Here is a 23,711-nt window from a genome sequence, read left to right on the forward strand (position 1 = left end):
CTGGGACAAATCGGTGATTTAGGGCCCTAATATCTCCCTTATCCTTTAATCCTTAAAATCTTTTCTATTGACATGAGACGGCTTTCCATAATACATATTTTTATTAGCTGATGATTATATCTACAAAATATGTATTTTGTATTCCAACTGGCTCATTGGGAAATATCACACTGTTACTTAATGCTGAACTTGCTTTTAATGGATAAAAGAAGAGGCCACTTTTCTTTGGGAGGAAGTACTGAATATTGGCACTGCTCTTTGAACACCAAATGGAGTTTTCAGCAAAGCTTTCTGGGCTTTGACCCAATCCTGCTATCTATTTTGTGTGCATCTTGTTCTTTCCATCTAGACTTCTTTCCTCTTTGCTTGCTTCCTTCCTTCCTTTAAAAAAGCGTCCAAAACCAATCCAACGCTATTTTAAAAACTGGACTTCAAATCTGAACAAATTGTATAAATGGCAGGCACTGTATTACAAATGGAATTCTGAGTTCTTCTAATTTAGTTCTTCTGAAACTCACTGGTGAATTCCAAAGACCTTTTATTCCTCTAGCAAAACAGATCTTATTTCAATCATGCATTGTACAGACTACTGCTTATATTTATTTTTCCTTGCAGTTTTCTTTACTGTATTGGATATTTATGTCTATCTACGATCATACATCTTTTTTGTTTGGGCTGATTCCTTACATAATTTTGTCTATATCACAATCTCTGGATGTGCCAGGTGAAGTCAAGAGCTAACAAAATATGTATTCAGGAGTTATAAATATTCAGGTGACAACCTACATGGAGAAAGGAGTGACTATCTTTTTATTATTTCTTTTTATGTTAAATATGAAAAAGTCACAGTTATGCATTACGGTGTTTTATAGGTTAAACCTAAGATAAAAGGTCCCTGCTTCGGTCTGCTTCCATTGTAGATATTTTCCCCCTATTATACTTCGTGTTTAAGGTGATTTCCAAAGGATTCAGTTGTGCTGGATCATGGATGGATCATCCAGCATTCAATTACACCTTCATCTACAGTATAGGGTCTATAGGTCTTCACCCATACTATAGTAATGGTTTGTCCAAAGCTCCTCTTCCCTGATGCTGTACTGTGATGATAACTCACTCCAAACATATGGAGACCCAGACATATGCCATATAGAGATGTAACATAGTGTGGACTGTCAAGTATTTGAGTGCCGAATTCTGCAAAACTGCATGCAGGTAAAAGAAGAAGCGCTGCTTTCAAATTCAAGCAATTCTCAATTTCATATCCATCTCTGTTTGAATACACTTATGTATATAAACCCTAATTTGAGAAATCAAATTGTAGGCAACTGTCTAGAACATAAAAACACAAGCAAAAAGGAAAGAGGGAAATAGAAACCTTTTTTTATGAAGAATGAGGAACGACTTTCAAAAGTCAAATTGAAAAGTACAATTTAACCCCTCAAGAACTGTGTCTTATGCTAAAAACTCCCAAAGTATGGAGATGAGGGAAGAACACCACTTTCCTGGCTGTTTTACAGTAATCTGAGATGTATTCTTGATTGATAGTGGATTGATTGGGGGGGGGGGGGGGGGATCACATGGTGAGATAAATAATATCAAGATTATTACATTATTTTCCATACATCCTAACAAAGTTAACACTGCTAATTCTCCTTGGAAAAGAAAATAAAGGGGGGGGGGGAGTGCTCATGCTTAGTAAGAAAACTTTAGCATCTTCATCCTTTATTAAACATGTTAGCTTGGAATCATAGAATCATAGCGTTGGAAGAGACCTCATGGGCCATCCAGTCCAACCCTCTGCCAAGAAGCAGGAAAATTACATTTAAAGCATGCCCAACAGATGGCCATCCAAGCCTTTGTTTAAAAGATCAAACAAGGATTCCCTCTTCAAAATACAGCTCAGTTCCTTAGTTCAGGAATAATGTACATACAAATGGCTGTCATATATCTCAAGAACTTCTCTTGGGAACCTCACAAACTATTAAGTGCAAATCGTTTTTCAGAAGTTCCAGAAGATGAAACTGTTGACTGGCCTTTGCAAGGATATGAATGCTCTTCACCTAGATTTGTAACGTTGTCCCAAGTTATCCAAAATGAACAGGGCATAGCAGTCTAAAAAAATTTATGGAATCCTACATTCACCAACTCATTATTACTAATAGATGCTACAGAAGTTTTCACTGATTTATCATTACATGGTTGGTCAATTTTTTTAATCATTCAGGTCTTCAACTGAAACTTTACTCAAGTTAATTCTCTTACTGCTTAGAGAAAAGGGACAGGTAATAGGTTTGCGATACACAAAAACTGTCTCTGCAGATAACCAAGTTCTCCAAATGCCAAGATGCCCAAGAGGATTTTATGTAAACCTATAAAATAGCTGCCAACTTCTTAAGGAGCTGGGAAGCTCTGTTTATTTAAGACAAATTGATCTTGCATCAACATTTTAAGTATCACTAGAAGGAAAGAAAAGTATTTTCATGTATTGATAAGGACACCATCTATACTTCCCTCCTATTTCCTCAAACCAGCAGGGGAATTGTAGTTTCAGTGATTTGCTGCAAATTTTACACGTAAATACCTTATTTTCTCATACAAAATTATCAGTGGAGGGAGAATGGAGCCATGTAAAACAAAAGGGATGGACGCGAGTATTTTAAGTAAGGAAGAAGAGGAAAGATAGAAAAATTCATGAGTGGGTTTGGGGAAGAGATATACCCTGCACTTTATTTTCCAATCTAATAATCTCTACCACACAGTACATTTTGTAACATTTAACACATGGAAAACATATTACAAAATTTTCAAAGAACTGCTACAGAGGATAATGCTGGTTTCCAGCACACACATGTATCGTGGGGTGGTGGTAGGGGGTCCACTTCCCTAACTGTGCAGTGTTAGCATAGAAGGATGAATGCAGTTTAACACATTCTCCCATTAAAAGCTGGAAGGAAATATAGAAAGACTACTAAGAACAGTTGTGGAGGAATTTACTTGTGTTGAAAAGTAACATCATTTGAAGCTAATGTAGGCTGTGATCTATGTTTACGGACAGCAGGACAAAAATGCAGAAATTTCATGAAAGGAAGAGCCTGTTCTGATACAGTAAAGAGACCAGGCTTTAGCATAGCACATTAGCCACCAGCTGCAATAAATCTTGCCAATCAAACGTTTGGCAGTTCAATAAAAAAAGAGGTGGAAGTTTGTGAACAGGGCTCTTCGACATGGAAGATGGAGCAACAGCATCCCCACCCGTGGTCAGGATTGAGCACAACCTCCCAGATGCCAAAGATGGGACAAGGCTATATACTTCTATCTGTACTGTTGTCTGTCCTGTCTGTGTATAACAGCATTGAATGTTTGCCATATATGTGTTTTGTGATCTGCTCTGAGTCTCCTTTGGGGTGGGAAGCGTGGAATAGAAATACGATCAATCAATCAATCAATCAATGAAAACTATTGAGAAAATCTTGCATAGGTATGATTGAGGATGTGTTTACTCATTGTGTGTATATGTGCTTTCAGGTTCCCTGTTGATTTATCACAGCCCTATGAATTTCATAGGGTTTTTTTAGGTAAGGAATGCTCAAGAAGTGGTTTTGCCAGTTTTTGCCTCTGAAATACAGCCTACAGCATCTGCTATTTGTTGGTGGTCTCCCATCTAAGTACTGACCAGGATTGACTTTGCTTAGATTCCAAGATCAGATGGGATCTGGTGCCTTAGCTTTTGCTTATTCGTTACATCTCTTCTGATATGTCAGTAGACCCATAACTTCTATTTCTGAGATATATTTCTTGGGATGGGTATTGTTGGGACTCAGCCTGTGTTTGAGCCTGAATCTGTGATTGTGTTTCCCCCTTCTAATGTTTCTGGGTCTGATTTGGGTAGTGAACCTGATGTGATCAATGAAGATGAGGTGCAAAATGGAGACACTTTGGACAATAAGGTTACTGCAGTCTCTGATCGAGAAGGGTCAGGGGAAAGGCTAAGTTCTCATGAGAAAGTTCCTGTCACAGGCAGGGAAGAAAGTTTACTCCCTTCTCCAAGCCTGAGTTTGCAAGATAGTTTCATACCTACTGCAGTTAATGAGAAGATAGATAAGACCAGTCGCCACCTGGAAATCAGCCAGAACCGTCGAGAGGCTCAATGTTTACGCAGGTCAAAAAGAATTTGGCAGTTAAGGCCAAGAACTGGGGGGAGTAGGAATCAGTTTTTGGGACTTAAATTGAGCTCTTAGAGAATTTTCTTTAGACCAGGCATCGTTTGGAATCAAGCTCAAGTCTCCTGGATATTTCTGTTTCATGTGGTCTCATCTCTAAGGATTCATGGTTTTTCAAGTGGATTAGCAGTGGCTAGACTGTTCATGGTTTTATTCTAAGGGCTTTTTGGTTATTCATTACATTTGGATTATTTCTGCAAGCTTTGGGACATTGTTATTATTCCTTTGTTTGGACACTGCTTATGTTGCTGCTTGATTTGGCTTTTTTGCTTTTGGACTTCCTCTTATTTTTATAATCATCTCTTTTATTGGCTCCAGTTATTCTTCAAATAAAAAGCATTCTTCCTTCATTCAAGGTGTGGTGTAATTAATGATTAGAGGGTCCTGTTCCTGTTCTAGGATGCAACAGGTATACACTTTTTAGTAAAAACATATCCTATTTGTTTTAATTTTAATTTATGGTTGAAAAAATTCAGACATGGTTGAAAAAATCAAATGCAGCATTCCAGCCATCGTTTCATCCAGACAGAAAACTTTTTTCTTAGCACAGTTAAGGACATCAACTTAAGAATACGATTTGTCTTCTTGGTAGCAGCATCATATTGTTGGCTAATGGCCGTTTTGCAAATAATGGAATCCTGATATTCTAAATCCTTCTGTGCTAGTAATTTCACGAATCCAGGAATATTTCAAAACAATTCTTTAGAAATTCTCTCAGCCGTGTAGATGCTGTTTTGGACTCTAACTCCCAGAATCCCTAATCATTGGCCAAGGGAACAGAGGCTTCTGGGAGCTCATATCTACAAGACCGAGAGGATTAGAGTTTGGGTTCACTGTTTTAATGAATGTTCGTTTAAATAAACTATTCCAATCGTACCAGTCTTTCATTACCAATTGATTCAAAAATAAGTAGAAGCCTTCTTTTCAGGTTTAACCATCTAAAAATTGATCTCTGATATTTCAATCACACATAAAAGAGAAAAAGAGCAGGCTGAAGTCAGTTTAAAGAGTGCCTGGGAGGATATTGAGAAATTTAGAAAAGATGGAAAGAGTTTTTACACATCTAAAATGTTCTTGCAGCAATCCCATGGGCAACTATTACATGCCAATGAGATCTGCTGAAATCAATGAAACATCTATATATACATGATATAGTGGATAACTACAGTTTGTGATAAAACATTTTTATGATCAGTACATTGCCTTTTTATATGTTCAGTTCATTATGCACTCAGCATTATCTAGTTTTTGCTCTAGTAAATTGTATTTGCCAGTCCTCAATTCAGAGTTTTAAGGCTTCTCCTTAAAGACATAAAATCCCAATATCAAGGACATGCTAGCCCTGAATTCATCAAGCAATTCCATATTTTCAACTAACAGTGCATTCCTGTGAGAAAGGAACGAAAACCAACATTTCAAACCAGTTTTCACAAATAATAATGTACTTTAAGAAATGTACAGATCGGTACATTTGCCTCATAGCCAGAATAATATCCCATCTGACTTGAGACTGGAAAATATTTGTTTTGTTTTGGGCTACAACTCCTTAAATTTTCAAGTTAATATTGCCAGTGAGAAATTCTTGAGTTGTAGACCCCAGAGAAACAAGATTTCCAAGCCCTGCATCTGTTTAAATACCATCATTTCTTAGTAGTGACCGAAGTTCTTGAATAGAAGTCTTTCCTAGAGCTCTTAGATGAGACCCTTTAAATGGAGATGTCAAAAATTAAACCTTGACCTTTCTATGTCCTTACCACTTTGCTCATTATGGGGTTCGAAGCTCCAATAGCAGCCATAATGATTTGATTCTAGTGCTTGACCTTTCGATTCTATATTTTTCCTGCCAGTTATGCCAGTCAGAGAAAACCTGCTTCGCATTATTGTTTTGAGTGAATGTCTGACAGTAAATTTTCAAGTCTTGTAAAGAAAAGAGTATGAAACAACTGGTGATTTCTATTATCAGATCAATAGAATACTGTAATTTAGAAATGTGAATGGAAGAAAGTTAATGTCTGTAAAATGCCGATCTGATCCATATTAGGAACTGTAATTTCCCTAACAGCTCCAAGCTATGTCTTTCCAATAACATGAAGCTGCATCTGACAATGTCAATTCTGATTTTCAGTGGTTTTCAGTAGGAATTTCTTACCTTTTTAACTTTAACGCCATCTTTTGGTGTTTGCTTTGTTACGAGATTGTATCCAATCATCTGATCTGCAAGCTGTCCAACCTCTTTGGGACTATATGAAAGAGGGAGGAGAATAAATACGAATATATATATTTTTAAGATCACATACAAAGAATTAAAAAGACTAATAATAATTGCTGTGATTTTTCACTTACTCCTTCGTCAGATGCACTCCTCCTTTCAGCCCACTGCTAAAAACACCCTTTCCTCTCCCTCCAGCTAAAATTTGAGCCTTCAATACAATTTCTGTAGCTTCTGCATGAGAAAACAGACAAAAGCAGTGTAATTAAAACGTCTTATTCAACTACAATAATGATTAGCTAAGTTCATTTTTAAAAAAATTATTTACTAAAATCGACATTCATGAAAAAATAATACAATATGCCTCCCTGAATCCATGGGCTATGGATTCTAAGACCTCCCACAGATACCTGAAACTGTGGATATCATGAATGACTTTTCAATAACTTTGAAGCATAGGTTCTTTTTATTCCAATTTCCAGTGTGAGAGGGTATATCAGATTACAGAAAAACATTTAGACAAAAAATGACATTAGATATACAGACATATAGATTCTACACAACTACATTGGATTTACAATTACATTGGTTAACAACCAAACAAAGGGGAATTACATTTTCACTCAAAATTCACACACATTCACATGCATTCATCCACATGCATCCAAAATATTACCGTATCCTTTTCTCCCTCTTTGGGGAAGCACCTGTTAGGCCAGACCCTACTTTCCTGCAGCCTGCCAACGTATAGTTCCATAACTCGATAACTTCAAAACGCTGAAATGCCAAAACTTCTTTCTCTAAGAACAATGCCAAGGACAATGCCAATGCAGGAACCCAACTCGCTGCACAAAATCCAAGACTCCAAAAGCGCACTTCTTTCTCTTCCCTTGAGAAAGAAGCCCCAAAGTGTCCAGAATCATGCTTTCCCATAGCATATCTGACACTCTCCGAATACACCATCTCTCTCCTTCCCATGGAGCAGAGCATGGCGGGTGGAACAGACTCCTCAGTCTGCCACACTTTGAGCATTATTAGACTGAGTCTTTTATAGGAATATTCTGTTGATGTAGTCCCAAAGTTGTAAATTAATAATAGACTACTTCCATCCTGGCTCCATCTCAAGTTACCTGGCCAGATGTTGATCTTCTTGATTGGTGTTGACAAACACAAGGCTTGTGTTGATTTCCTTCTTAACCTTGTAAATATTTCTGTTATCACTGTCCCAATTCTTATCAGAGTTTACTCTTCAGATCTTATTAGCAGGTTTTAATCACAGTTCCAGCAAGCAGGTAGTTAGTCATTGCAGGCCTTAATATTATACTGGTGTTTCCAAAATTATTAACTCCAACCACACATCCTTCCATTCTTCCATTCATTCCCACACATCATATTAAATTCATATTTGTCAAATCTGTACATTGAATTTCTTGTGACATGGATAGTAGTGAAATCGTGCGTACTGAATTGAATATGTAGATATTTGGGTGGGGGCCATACTGTACATGCAATACAGCAACACATTACTGACTATCAAGTACTACTAAATGAAAAACCACTAAAACTATAACTAAAAGGAATACAGACAACATAAGAACAGGTTACAGAAAGGAAAATGAATAAATCAAAAGTTGACTTCCAACTTTTCTACCAACAGTATAAATAATATTAAATCCTATTTCTCCAATAGTAATGCTACTTTGCACTTCTACTTTCCAATCTGAACTACTAATTCTCAAATCCCACGGTTAGTATCTTCTCTCTTCTTTCCTGCACAAAGACAATTAATGGTTCCCAGACTTTCATAAAATCCCTGAACAATTATTCTCTTATCCAAGTGGATAACTCACCCATTTCTGCCAATTCAAACACTTTCATTATTCAAACGATTAGCTAATTTTATAATGTGACTTCACTGCACAATTTGAACAATAAATATAAAGCCCTTCCACACAGCCTTATATCAATGCACAGCGTTACAATGCTACATGGTACTCTTCTTCAATAACTTTTTTTTTTCAAGATTATTTTTATCTGAGTGCTTATAAACACACACAAAAAAGCAGATTTCAAACTGGTATCTCACAAACGTATTTAGTATTTAGTAGTGTCTTCAAGTTGGCTCTAATTTATGGAGAATTATGGCCAGAAGGTAATTTATGTAATTGTGACAGTTGCATGCAACAACCCTTGTGAAGTGCTGGTTTACTTTCTTTTCAAATGAAATTCATTCCCAACTTTAGTCTAATTTATCTAAGCCTGTAGCTCAGTTTTAGACAAGCTTCTTTACATGCAGAGACCCTAGACTCAATCCCCAGTTTTCTATCTTAATTCATGGACAGCCACTAATAAGGTACTAAGCTAAGGTGGGTGAGAGAGAGGACTTATCCCATAACATCCCCTGTATTTATTCCTTCTGAAATTTGGAGTTATACAAAAATAATTTTGCTTCTCTTCTATCCCCCATTAATCCCCCACATACTTACACAGTTCTTTTAGAGAAGAACTAAAACAAATGAGAGAGCATTACGTAAGTCAGAGAAAGCCAACTTCCTACACTCCAGACATTTTAAATTACTACTTGCATCAGGCCTGGTCAGCAGTTATCATTTAAAGAATGTGGCTTCATCTGGTTGTCCAATTCCAATGTGCAGCTATCAAGGAATGGCAATAAACAAGTTAGACTCTATCTGGTATGCCATGTACCAAATTAATTTTAGGACAAAATACATATATTTGGCTCAAGCAAGCATATCATCCCACAGGCTTATAAAACAAGCCCTGCAAAACAAGAGCAGTGAAGGAGATGTTTTCTTAAAAATCGTTGAAATCAATTATATACCAAGCCAAAGCAAAACAGATTAGCTAAATCTCTATGAAAAAATGAGGACAGATAGGAAAAACACAGAACAGATTACACCAAGCTATGGTAAAACAAGCATATTCCTCTATATCCTTTTTGGAATACTGCAACTGTATTGCAGCAGTATTTGTTCAGTCCATATCAAAAGATTTTCCAATTTCTCACTCTTCTCAACATCCCAATTTCAATCATCGGAACATAAACACTCCTGTGGGTGCAGTGTTGTATTAAACACAGCTCTGTGTCTGAAAAAAAATGCAAATATCCTTTTTTAGAAATTAACAGTATTCATTTAAGCTTTTTACACCACCTCACTATTTACTACTTATTTTTAAACAAACTTTTAAAGGATACTACTTCTTACATTGCATATTTTAAACAGCACCAATGTTCAATGAAGAGGAACAAAGTTGTGCACAAGTACCACTTTAGGTGACATATACAATGCAGATAATTTTGAAACTCTCTTGGAAAGATTAGCCCATGCTTACACTTTCCCCTTTCATAAATGACAACTATGAGGAAGCTGGGATGAGTAATGTCCATTCAACTGGTCGCTCTCTTCTTAAATACATTAGACGGCCCTACCCCCACCCCCTGGACAGGTTGCACTCTTTCAACCTAGGAGAAAAGAAATGGCAGTCTGCCTCTGAATAAAACATGCCAAGAACACTCAAGAACAGAGTTGCCATACGTCAGAATCAATCTGAAGGGACAGAGGAACCACAACGATAGCCATAACTACAATAAACGACTCCTGCCCAATTTACCTATCCGAACGTATCCTCCCCTATGAGCCATCAAGATGGCTAAGATCGCCTGGAGGGGCCCTGCTCTCGATCCCACCGGCCTCACAGGCGCGGCTGGTGGGGACGAGAGACAGGGTCTTCTCGGTGGTGGCCCCTCGACTCTGGAACTCCCTTCCACTGGAGATCAGAACTGCCCCTTCTATCTTAACGTTCAGGAAACAGGTGAAAACTTGGCTTTGGGGATTGGCATTCAACGAATGAGCCATGATCCTGTGATATGGATGGATGACGACGAATAATGATTTTTGATGACGACTGACCACTGTAATCATATGACTGTATTTTGCTATTTTAATGTTTTAGTGTGATTTAGAATATGATGTTTTAATGACTGTCTGTAATATTGATGTTAGAAACCGGCCTGAGTCCCTCGAATGGAGGTGAGAAGACCGGTATACAAAACTGCTAAATAAATAATAAATAAATAAAATAAAATAAAATTCCTACTGGTACCATTGACTGACTAATTGTACTCAGGCTAGAAGAGAACAAATTTAAATTTGTAGTTGTTGAGACCAGAGGGGTTCTGGAAATGTGGCCAGATCAAGTAGCAATGCCAAGATGCATCCCCTAAACTTTGTAGAGCATGGTGGGGGTGGGAACAGGCACTTTTAAATGAGGAACAATGCATCTTCCAGAACAGACAGACCAATTAGGAAATGTAAAGGCCCTGGCTCCAATATGTTTGGCTCTCATTCAGTGTCTTGGCTACTGGCATGTTAAAGACGAAACTAGCAAACTAGCACATTACAATCTAGGAAGGAAAATAAAATTCTGAGATCTCATCATGCCAAGAGGAACTGTTGGAGAGAAACCAAGGTGCGCTGGATTGGCTACAGCATGAGTGAGAAAATACCAAAGATATAATATGTATATGGAAATACAAGGCTAAAACCTGATGAGATGATATCAGACCCCAAGCCAAGATTGTTATAAGTACACGCCTGGACTGAGGCCCTAGTCGGAATTACTTAATACTTCATGACACACATTAAATTCACAAGCAGTGCACAAAACTAAAATGTTGAGGGGGGGGGGGGAGATTGAAGCTAGTAACGTGAGGAAGGATTTGGGTTGCTGCCCTTGGTTTCAGGTGTACAAGATGAATCTAGACAGCCCTTCCTATGCATGTACAGAAGAGGGGATGTGGACCATGAAAGAAGCAATATTCGCTCTATCTTGATTTATTTGTTACATTTCTGTCCCTTTCTTCTAACACATCTCTTCCATTCTACTTCATCCCCAGAGAAATTCAACATGAGGTAGGTCGGTCTGAGTAAGAACTGCTGGTTCTTGATCATCTGGCATATTTCACGGCTCTGTTGGGATCAAAACGTGCTTTCCTTTCACACTATGTAACTACGGTGCTATGATTCTATTTTAAATGGCAATGGCAACATTCCACAGCCTTCTCAGCTACAGTTATTCTAGTGCTGTACTAAACTACAAATCCCAGGAATCCATAAGGTATTACCATGCCAATTAAAGTGGAAAACGGCAGTCCAAGTCCCACTTCAGAACTATTGTAATGCACTGGCCCCAGGTACCTATCGTTGAATCTTCCAGGGAAAATTCATGCTCCCTGGAAGATTATTTGTTTACTTTGAACTGCATGGCAAAGGAACAATAGAATGGGGATGTAGTTGGGCATCACTTCATCTTGGATTGGTGATACTTTATTTTTTAAAAACCCACCAGCTTCAGAGCTAAATCTACCTTTTACCTAACAATTTTCCTCTGCCAGGAAAAATAGCAGATTTTTTGGGGTGAGGTGTAGCTATCAAGAAATGGTAAAAGGAAACCATTCACCACCTATCCCACACGATGGCCCTGATCCAATCTCCCCGCCCCCTCACCCCACCCCTGTGTTAGTTTCTATAATAAAAATGGAAGTGGGAGAGTTTTCATTAGGAATCCCCCACTTCACATCTGGTGTGTAGAAAAATAGATGAGATGGCAATGCCTTCCCGCTTACAAAAGAATAAAGTTTAAACAAGAAAAAGACATTCTTTCTTCCCCTTTCTGTGTGCTAGAAAATATCTGTTTTCCGGGCACTTACTTTTGATATATATCACTCTGAACCTTAAATCCTTCTCCTCGAAGCACTGTCAAGCATTCCAATGTGCCCCCTTTTCCTGTCTCAGCTTTTCTATAATTCATGCCGCCCAAAAGGCAGATAACAAGAAAATTTAAATGCAATAAAAAGTATCCCATTTTATATCGGTGTTGTCTAGGCCTACAAATTATTAAGATGAATTTTAAAATAAATCACTTCCCAAGCAACAATCGAGAAAGCCAGGAATGGCCCCGTCCGCTGTGATAAAACATCTATTTTGGCATTGTTAATGGCCGCTATGAGCATTTAATTAGATTACTTTGAATCGCTAACCATCCTGACAATGAAAGCCTTGTATGCCCCATGATAAGTGCTGTCAATTATGACTGCGATCATTACCCTTTGTGCCACCGGCTCTTCAGGCCAAGTCAGTTGTATTCATAGCCTGAATACTGATTACTTCTTACTTGGCAACAACAAATAAGGAGAAGAGAGAAAGAGCAGAATGAAATGGGTATTTTTATTTTTTGTTAACCTGCCAAAAGACCATCAAGGCAATGAAAGAACTTGCATGGCAACCGGTATGAAAGGCATAAACAGGCACGTAGGAAAGTAAGCAGAACTATGTAAAGGTTAGACCTCAAGTACTAATCAATACAGCGACTTAACAGAACACTTTGCAAACAGGTTCCTGGCACCCTTGGGGAAAGTGACAAGAAGTAATTTAATTCCACAGTTATTTGCCCAAGCTCTGGAAAATGAAGTAAACCAGCCAAATCTTATTTTACAGTAACCAGGCCTGATGGTTGAGTATTTACCAAGTTGATTCACTTCTCCAGTGTCAATGTTTCCATTTTACTTAAAGATCTAATTCGACAAAAGCACACTACTAGAAATTCCTTTCTAGAAAAATGTTGCCTCCAACCTGCATTCTCCGATTGCATTACGAAAGAGTACTTCACACAGGTAACTTAATTGTATCTGAAATACATGATTCAACCACTCTCACTGTATAAAGTACTGAGAAAAGCGAAGTTACTAATAGGCTTTGTATGGAAATTGGATAAGCCCACATTCAGAAAATAAGATTAAATGGATCTTTTCAGTTAACATCTAGCAAGTGCCTTCAAAAGAAATCTGAGTATACACAGTATGCAATAGAGGCATATAATATATATACTCTTGTATACGTGAAGGACAAGTTTTAAGTCCAAAATTATGGATTTTGATGTGACTCATGGATAAGTTAAGGGTGATTCTGTGGGGAGAGGAAAGCACCAATACCACCCTGGTCAGTGCCACTATTTGAGCCAAGGCATTCAAAAAGGCTAGAAATGGCCCTATGGCAGAGACATTATTTATTTGTTTGTTTATTTGTTTCATACGTTTGTATTCCATCCTTCTCATTCCCAGAGGGGGCCTCAGAGTGGCCTCACAATCGGCAACCATTAGATGCTCAAACAAAGAAAATTATAGTAACAATTTACATTTAAAACAATAGCTAAAATATCAAATACAAACAACCCATTAAAATCACATTAAATGGAGCTGATGCTTCTTTTAGGTTCTCCTGGGACAGACGAAGCTCTTTCCTTTTGCCACTCTACTCAGAGAAGGGGATGGAACCTCAGGTTGCAGCAGTGGATAGGGGGAACTTTTGCACAATTAAAACTTGCGCACCAGTTGTGCCCATACCTTGGGAAGTAAGACCTGGCCACAGTGGTCCATGCTCTCGTTACATCTATGATAGACTACTGCAAAGTGCTCTATGTGAGGTTGCCTTTGAAGACTGTTCGGAAGCTTCAAATAGTCCAATGAGAGGCAGCCGGTTTAATAACTGGGGTGGCATACAGGGAGCACACGATTCCCATGTTGCGACAACTCAACTGGTCGCCAGTTTGCTACCAAGCACAATTCAAAGTGCTGGCTTTGGCCAATATAACCCTATACAGTCTAGGCTCAGCCTACCTGTCTGAATGCATCTCCCTCTATGAAGCACCATGGAGGTTAAGATCTTCGGGGAGACGCTGCTCTCGGTCCCACCTCTGTCTCAGGCACGATTGGTAGGGATGAGAGACTTCTCAGTAATTGCCCCTCAACTATGGAACTCCCTCCCTAGCAAAATTAGATCAGCTCTCTCCCTCCTGTCCTTCAGAAAGATGGTAAAAACTTGACTGTGAAACCAAACCTTTGGGACAGTGCAATAAAGCAACAATAGGAAATTTTAATCTGCTGACTGGAGTCAATATGGATGATTTGAGACGGTTTTGAACAGTTAATTTTAACGCTGGATAACTGATTTTAGTGTTTATGTATATTTGTAGTTTATTTATGTTGCTGCATTGAATGTTTGCCGCATTTATGTTGTGCTCCGCCCTGAGTCCCCTTCGAAGTGAGAGGGGCAGAATATATATGTTTTAAATAAATAAATAAATAAATGTTTTGATAAGTTAATTTACAGTATTTAGGCTGAAGAGTGGCTAACTGGATGCAGATATTTTTGGGTTGATTTTTTCAGTAAAATTTCTACACTTGTACAGGAGAATATAAGGGTCTTGCTAGGTCTTTTAAAAAGATGTACATTTGTTGTCTCTCTTACACATACATCCACTCTAACTTTAAAAAAAACTAGCATGACTAATAAAGTGTTGTGTCAATACTTGCAACCATGGGGTGTGCTACAGTGCAATGAAACGTAACACTCTTGACAACACTTCACTTTGCAATTAAGGACCCTCTATCTTTTGCCGGTCCCGTCTACTGCCCGATAAGACACAGTGTGAAATTCATTATTAGAGTGTTTGCTTCACAACTCCAAACTGAAAACAAATTAGTAAGATAAGTCAGATACTTGTTAAAAGTGCATTGGGTATGTCACTAATTTGGTAATTAAGCACTGAACTGGAAAAATTTAAATATGCCTCATTAACCACAATGGAAAACTTTCCTGATAATTTTTACTTTTCATTATAATGGCATGATTGAGTAACTACTTATGTATATATGCAGTGCCATTATATTCAACAAGGAGTATGTCAACGTCATGTATAAACACAATTTGGTTTCTGTGTATGCATAGGGCCTCAATGATGATGTCTGGCTCCTTCTGTAATGTTTTTCCAATATCCTCCTATTAGATACTATGTCTGCACAGTGGCTCATAGAACAGACTACATTCTGCCATATGTAGTTGGGTAGTAAACAGCAAAATTAAGGCCTACACATGTAAATTCACATCCCAAAGGGATGTCCAATCCATAGCTCTTGAACATGATCCAAGGCAGGCTGCCCCTAGGGAGGCGTCGGGCAAAGCGGCCCCAAAGCTGCTTCGCCCGCCGCCTCCTCCTCTTCTCCTGCCTTCGGGATGAAGCCAGGCCTCATCCCGGAGGCCGGAGAAGAGCAGGCTGCGCCCAGGGAGGCGTCAAGCAAAGCGGCCCCAAAGCTGCTTTGCCCGCAGCCTCCCCCTCTTCACCTGCCTTGAGGATGAGGCCAGGCCTCATCCCAGAGGTTGGAGAAGAGCAGGCTGAACCCAGGGAGGCGGTGGGCAAAGCGGCCCCGAAGCCACTTCGCCCACCGCCTCCCACCCTTCTCCACACCCCACGGGTTGGACAAATGCCCTCGGGGGGGGGGGGGCGGCCCGCAGGCCATAGTTTGAGGACCCCTGGTCTATACAAACGGCATTGAATGTTTTCCTTGTATGTGTACTTGTGATCTGCCCTGAGTCCCCTTCAAGGTGAGAAGGGCAGAATATAAATAGAGTGTTGTTGTTATTACTACTACTTTGCCAGTGTCTTTAATACTAGGCAAGTTGTTTAGAGAGTAGGGGGGTTGTGAGTCCAGTGGAAAGGAACTGGATGTTGTGACCAAATGGCTGGACAATGTAGCCAAGATAACACTCAGGAAACATAGAATTCACCCAGCCTGCCAAGTTTGCAGTGATGGCACTGGAGATAAGGCATAAATTGATTATGCCTGCTGCAAAAAAGCAGGTGTCCATTATTGTTTCGAAAGTGGAATATGCTTCCTCAGAGTATGGTACTCACCTCTTCTGGAGGTTTTTCAACAGAGGCTGAGTGGCCATCTGTTGGAAGTGCTTTGATTGTGTGTTTCTGCATCGCAAGGGACTAGACTTAATGGTCTTTGGGGTTTCTTCCAACTCTATAATTCTATAGTTTTACATTCATACTCATCACTGAAAGACATGTTACATTAGTCAGTCTTACAGTCAGCCAACCAGTCAACCAACCAGTCTCCTTTCCCTGTCTCACTTGTATTTTTCAGACTGAAGAAGACATTTATGTTTGGTGGAGCTAACTTTAATGATTTCAGCACTTATATGATTTTGCTAGCTTTTCCCTCAGTGAATTTCTCTCACTATGTTTTTCAGTGTTTTCCCACTAAACATTATCCAGCAACTTATGCTGATGAAAACAAAGTTCACATGAAAGCAATGTCAAGTTGAATGAAAGTAAATTAGACTGAGTTATAGATGAAACCAGACTCCCACTTAACCATGCATTGTTAATTGTACAAGAAAGTCGAGTCTTAAAAGCTAATTGTTTGAGAGGCAAATAGAGAGATGCTGTCATTTTTCTAGCCCTGCTTGTTTCGGGATCCATTTCACTGTAGCAGCAAAAAAATGGAAAATGTGCTTGTTTGGAGGATTGTGTCAAATACAAAAGTCTTGTATTCAGTCTTCTAGCAAATGAATCACCGTACGTCTACATGCAGCAATTCTTCCAAGGGACAAAACATACAGTATTAGATTTTACAATATGTCTCCTTGTGTTTTAGTGTTGTGAATACAAATTGAAGTGCTACAACTTGAAACTGTAAAAGGACTCCATGCTATAATGAAAGCTTATTGCGAATCAATAAAAACTGGACCTACTTTAGCAACTATGATTGCTCTGGTCTGCTTGAAATGCCTGCAGCCAAAATGAGCAGCTTGGTTTAGGTTCACTGCTGAGTATATTTAACTGCTGGATTCTTAATCACAAACCAATATGGCTGGGTTAGAATAGAGATTGCTCTTCTGATATGAGACTGCTAATTTTACCTAGGTTTAATGTTGGAGGATTTTTGTTATAGAGTCCAGAAACAACCTGAAAGATTGTGAAAATCTTTTAATAGCTTCATAAAATGTGCATGATGGCCTTTCCATGCTGGCCCATGCTAATTTACTTTTTTTTGGAGCAGCTGCATTTTCCAGACCCTTCAGAAATATCCTAAGGTGTTACTACAACGGATTACAATGCTTTTGGGAAATGATTTATTACAATCCATAATCTAAGCATACTTACTCTCTAACCATATCTAGGTGAATCTGTGAAACTTACACTGAACACATGATCTCAGGGCAGGTAGGAAGGGATTCAAGCCACCCTACAAGTCCATCTGAACATTAGGAAGAACGTCCTGACTGTGAGAGCCATTCAGCAGTGGAACTCTCTGCGCCGGATTGTGGTGGAGGCTCCTTCTTTGGAAGCTTTTAAACAGGGGTGCTTTGAATGCAATTGTCCTGCTTCTTGGCAGGGGATTGGACTGGATGGTCCATGAGGTCTCTTCGAACTCTACGATTCTATGATTCTAATTTCTACTCCACCACGCCCATTCTTGTGATCTACATTTAGACTGTAAGACTGAGTGCAGGCAACTAACTAAAGGTAAGCCGCTCTAGGAAACTTAATGGTTAAAACAGCAGATCTAAGCATTCATAAATGAATGAATGATTTTGGGGGACTACAAGAATACCACAGCCGAATATCCACTAGTCTTAATCTTGTTTTAGCACAACTGCTACTTTTTTATCCTACTCCATTGCCCTTGACTTAGTTACTTATGTTCCTGCTACATGTATACTAGTAATAGTCTCATGATTTAACCGCAGGTTAATTTAAAAAATAGTAGGAGAACTGCCTGCAGTAGATGCAGAGATAGGTAGACAGATAGGCAGCCTGGCTGATACACTTCCCAAATAAATTCCTATGCCTTAGGACTGAATAGCACTATGTGCCAGGGCCAGAACACAGTGCTAATTTCTCTTTGGTTGGTGAGTTTTCATGTCACAAAGACACTGGGTGGAAACAATTAAGAAGGAAGTTATTTTTCTTTTTCTCCAAGAGAACAAGAGCAGGTGTTTTGTTAAGAGCAGCAACATCCAAAAGTAGCCTCCTAGTTCTAAAGTTTTAAAGATAGCACTCCCACAAACAGCAAGTTAATAAACTGAGATGTGAAACTGAGGTGTAAAACTGAAGGTTTTTTTTTTATAAAATGCAGACCAGCCTCCACCCAGGGAAATAATTCAGCAGAGTCATCCTCGTGTTAAGCATCCACAGAGCATCATCTGTGTGTTTTACTTTTAAATTAAAGCTTTCCCTCACTCTTGCAATCTCATTTGTGGCTCATCCTCCTTGCACGTAATCATCCTTTCAAATAAGAAGTGTCCATATCCTTCTCCTTGCACATTTTTCTCTTCAGTTCCAGAGGTGAAGACAGATAAATCTTAAATTTTATAATGTGGTATTCTTTAAAATATTGTGTATGTATTATAAAATTATAAGCCTCATTACAATCTATAATGATAAATTGGTCAGTCTCTTGAGCCCGTCAAACAATGTTATTAATCGTTTTTGCACCCATTGCTATACATCACATTGAAAATGTGAAATTCTAGATAAAACATCAGTGTCTTTATCCCGATTGCTATAGTCTAAAACAATCTCGAAACAAGATCTCCCAAAATACACATCCAAATAATATATCTTTTCTTGTGCCACTTTTGAAAGTTATTTCTTGAATGACACAATGTTCTACAGTCAATTATGACTAGGAATTCATAGCACCTCTCCAACTCTGATCCTGCTATGCTATTTTTTAAAGTAATTTGTTCCTAACACTTGTTATAATGGAGGAAACGTCACTGTTCATTGGCATTTCCTCAGAATTACTCATTGGTAATTTATACCACTCTGGTGGTGGTGGTGGTGGTGGTAGTAGTAGTAGTTGTTGTTGTAATTATTATTAATTTATATACAGCTTTATCTCTAAAAGAGATTTAAAGCTGTGAACAATATTGTGTGCTTTCAAGTAGTTTGTGACTTATGGTGAACCTATCATGAGGTTTTCTTAGCAAGATTTCTTCACAGGTGGTCTGCCCTGTGTCGCCCAGTCAATTTTCATGGTTGAACAGGGATATAAAACCTGGTCTCCAAAGCCGTACTCCAACACTCAAGCCACTACACCACATTGGTAGCAATTAACATAAACAGAGCTCTCTCCAAATGGTTACCCAAAAGCTACATTTTAGAATAATAAATGAGTGGTTTTCATTGCAGTAATACATTAATAAATATAATAGATACACACATTTTGCCCTGGTGCCCATCATTATATAGTTTACAGAAAGTGACGACATCACCATCCAACACAAGTTTCAGGTCAGAGATAATGAGATCAGATGGAGTCCGATGCCTTTGGAATATTTAGACCTTCTCTGTGTTTTCCACCACATCAAAATAGCAGAAAAACCCACAGCATGAAATTCATTCCAACTATGCTATGTTTGAGTCTGCTTGATACTGCTGCTATCCACAGATATGACTTTGGTGTTTTGAAACTCATCAGCAAATTTGTCATAATTAATAAGCAACAACAGATAAAGCTAGGCAACAGTTTCACTGGAGGTAGATGACTATCTTCCCTTTGCTTGCATAGAAACTCCACAATATACCTGATTCTGCAACTGCACTGTAGAATTAATGCAACTTGATACTGTCATGTCTTAATGCTTTGACAGTATCAAGCTGCATTAAGTCATAACAGTATCTATGAGGATTGTCCAGAAAGTAAGTTTACAAGGCACGTAGTTCTTGCAGGGAATTTTCGCAGGGCAAGTTGGTATCACTGCCGTGTAGTGGGAAGCCAGCTGAAGCGAACAAGCAGTGCCAGTAGTCAGTAGCTCATCAACTGGTGTTGAGGTGAAGGTTAGAGATGAGTGTCCTCATTCCAAATGTTAAGGGCATGAATGCTGCTGTAATTCATTGTGAAATTGTTTCAGTTTATGGAGAGGATGTAATGTCAAGACAGTATGTGACAAAATGAGTATGGAATATATTGTGTGACCATAAAGAAACTTGGCAGAAGAAATGTCGTGGGATGCTGATGGCGGGAGTCTGTCTCCTTCATGACAATGAGCATTCTCACACCACTCATGTAACACAAGAGTTGTTGACTTAATTTGCTTGGGATGTTTTAAGCCACCCCTCTCATAGCCCCAATGTCGCACCCAGTGACTGTCATCTGTTGACTAAATTGAAGGAACACTTTGGTGGAAAACACTTTTCCGTTGACAACGAGGTAAAAATCGAAGTGACAAACCCGCTGAAAAAGGCAGAGGGAAACTTCTATGACACAGGCATCAAAAACCTGTCCCATGGAAGACAAAATGTATTGAACTAAATGGTGAGTATGTGGAAAAATAATGTAATACCTCTGCTACAACCCGTGTATGTTTTATTAAAATATATTCATTCTTTGTATTTTAAAAAATCTTGTAACCTTACTTTCCGGATAACCCTCGTACTTTGTTGAGACATCAGTACTCATTTGGCGGAGAAGACTAACGATCATGTAAAAGTAAAGCTTCCATGATTCCACAGCACTGAGACATGGCAGTTAAAAGTGGTGTCAACCTGTATTAATTCTACAGTATGGGTGCACCCTTTGTCAGTCTATAAAGCCTGCTTAGGGCAAAGTATCCAGACAGATTTGTCAGCATGTCAAGGCCATTGGCTAGAATACTGTTAGGACTAGGGAAATTCGGGTTTCAGTTTCCATGGTTGCTGTGAGAACGAAGTAGAGACCAGGAAAGACAGATATCCTGCACTGAGCTTAGCAGAAAAGTAGAAGGATATATCTGTAATAAATATATAAATTACTCTGCTGCACAGAGATGGAAAGCATACTAGAGGTTCCCCTCCCATGCTGCTTTCCTTCAGTCTTCCTAATGGTGCGTATAGGGTTAGTTGGTAAAACTGCTCAGCTGTGTCCTCAAACTCATAACAAAATTTATTATAATGTAGCTTGGAGGATTGGGTTTTATTCATCATGCAGCAGGTAGTATTGAAGCCAAGCAGTCATTAAGAACAAAACACACAGTTCTTGCCCCAAGCTGCAAAAATACGCACATAGGTATTCCTCAGCTGCTTTTGATTTTTTTTTCTTTTTGTGAGAATGACAAAATACAGAAACTGCAATGGGAAAGAAGGAGGAAGGAAACATCCCCTTGGCTTGTTTCTTTGCATAGCAAGGAACTATGGCAGTGAACTTATATATCGCCAAATACAAAATAAGATGAATTAGCATAAACTTGTGAATAACACTTCCTTATGTTTTATGTCAACACTTTATATGGTTATTGACTTCTTAGTGTAATCATTTTTACGAATGCAAACTTTTATCAATCTCTGTTTTTATTTCTGTAAACCCCCTTGTGCTGGGGAAATGAAATGAAACTTAAGAAAATTCATAAAACTCCCCTACCCGTGTGTTTTGTGTCTGACAAAATATGCTCCAGTTGGGCAGTTTCTATGTCCTCCGGTAAAACTCTATGGTATTCCTAGGATGGAAGCCCTTCATTTTAATACGGTTCACTATAATCCATGGTTTTGCATATCCATGCAAAATTTGGAAAGATAGTCTCTATGGATGCCTACTGTACAATTAAAACACTGTTCCTATCTGGATGCTTCCACACAGTTCAAAAGACAAGAATGGGACCACACTGAAAAAAACTTTTTCTATTTAGTTGGACTTCAGGATTACACCACCCCAAGAGCTCCTATCAGCTTCTTATTCCCGCTCTGTATGTATTTCTTGGAGCATAATTCAATTATATAGTGTCTGACAAAATACAAGAGGACAAGGTCCTGCCCTGAAGGCATGTAATCTAAAATTTGCTGCAAGAGAGACAACAAAGGAAAGAAAGAGTGATGGAGACAGGACTAAATAGGGACAGAAGATGGGAATGAAGATGTCGTGCCATAGGTTTCACAGAAAAGGACATTTAGAAGGAAGTGAGTTTTGGGAAGAAAGATCGAACATAGCAGGATACCTCCAGATGGCTGAGGGTGATAGATGCGGAGATCCAAAAGTCACTGTCACAGGGTAAATCAATTAATTATGGGGTTTTACTGGTGCTTTTAAAAATCAAAACAGTTTGTTATCTTCAAGTGGCTGTCTTGTATAGTCTGTGCAGCCCAGGGAGCATTGCAACATTAAAAAGCCTGTACCTTAGGTCCAGGGTTTTCAGAAATTATTGTTAAATCAGGACTGCATGAATCCCTTTATTTTTATGAAGCTGCACAGTTTTTATGTAGTGGACGGCCGCCTATCGGGCAGTCTATCATGGTATCAAAACAGCAATATCTTATCATTACCTGTAGAGCTTGATGCCTGATGAAAGAAAGCCTTCACAGAATTGGAGGTTTTGTGTGTGTTTGTGTGTCAGGAGAGACTTGAGAAACTAAATGGGCCGTGTCTGCAAGGACGTTGCCCAAAAGGCAAACCTTGATAATGTCTTGTCGAAGGCCCTGGAAACAGCAACAAAAAAGTCCACAATATGGTTCAGATATGTGGATGACACTTTCACCATTTGGAGCCATGGAGAAGAAGAACTAAACAGGTTCGTGGACCATCTTAACAGCATCCACCCAAACATCCAGTTCAGCATGGAAAAAGAAAATGAAGGAAGATTGCCTTTTCTAGATGTCCTAGTCATCCGCAAACCAGATCAACAATTGGGTCACACCGTTTACAGAAACCCACACACACAGATAGATACCTACATAAAAACTCCAACCATCACTCTAGCAAAAAAAGAAGCACCATTAAAGCCTTGGCTGTTGTTCATTCGTTCAGTCATCTCCGACTCTTCGTGACCTCATGAACCAGCCCACGCCAGAGCTCCCTGTCGGCCGTCACCACCCCCAGCTCCTTCAAGGTCAGTCCAGTCACTTCAAGGATGCCATCCATCCATCTTGCCCTTGGTCGGCCCCTCTTCCTTTTGCCTTCCACTTTCCCCAGCATAATTGTCTTCTCTAGGCTTTGCTGTCTCCTCATGATGTGGCCAAAGTACTTCAACTTTGTCTCTAGTATCCTTCCCTCCAATGAGCAGTCGGGCTTTATTTCCTGGAGGATGGACTGGTTGGATCTTCTCGCAGTCCAAGGCACTCTCAGAACTTTCCTCCAGCACCACAGTTCAAAAGCATCTATCTTCCTTCGCTCAGCCTTCCCTAAGGTCCAGCTCTCACATCCGTAGGTTACTACAGGGAATACCATGGCTTTGACTAGGCGGATCTTTGTTGCCAGTCTGATGCCTCTACTATTTATTATTTTATCGAGACTGGACATTGCTCTCCTCCCAAGAAGTAAGCGTCTTCTGATTTCCTGGCCACAGCCTGCATCTGCAGTAATCTTTGCGCCTAGAAATACAAAGTCTGTCACGGCCTCCACATTTTCTCCCTCTATTTCCCAGTTGTCAATCATTCTTGTT

At 39.1% G+C, this 23,711-nt stretch overlaps 1 protein-coding gene across 1 annotated transcript in view; it reads right to left on the reverse strand.

The window, feature by feature from the left end:
• SUCLG2 (succinate-CoA ligase GDP-forming subunit beta) overlaps positions 1-23,711 on the reverse strand; it is a 237,892-nt gene that overhangs the window by 110,465 nt on the left and 103,716 nt on the right. Inside the window, exons 3-4 of the mRNA XM_060766395.2 lie at positions 6,564-6,663; positions 6,370-6,460 (exon numbers count right to left, since the gene is read on the reverse strand). Coding sequence (XP_060622378.1) covers positions 6,370-6,460; positions 6,564-6,663 — 191 coding nt within the window. The remainder of the gene's footprint in view (positions 1-6,369; positions 6,461-6,563; positions 6,664-23,711) is intronic.

Source organism: Anolis sagrei, chromosome 2 (assembly GCF_037176765.1).
Source record: "Anolis sagrei isolate rAnoSag1 chromosome 2, rAnoSag1.mat, whole genome shotgun sequence".
NCBI classification, from domain to species: domain Eukaryota; kingdom Metazoa; phylum Chordata; class Lepidosauria; order Squamata; family Dactyloidae; genus Anolis; species Anolis sagrei.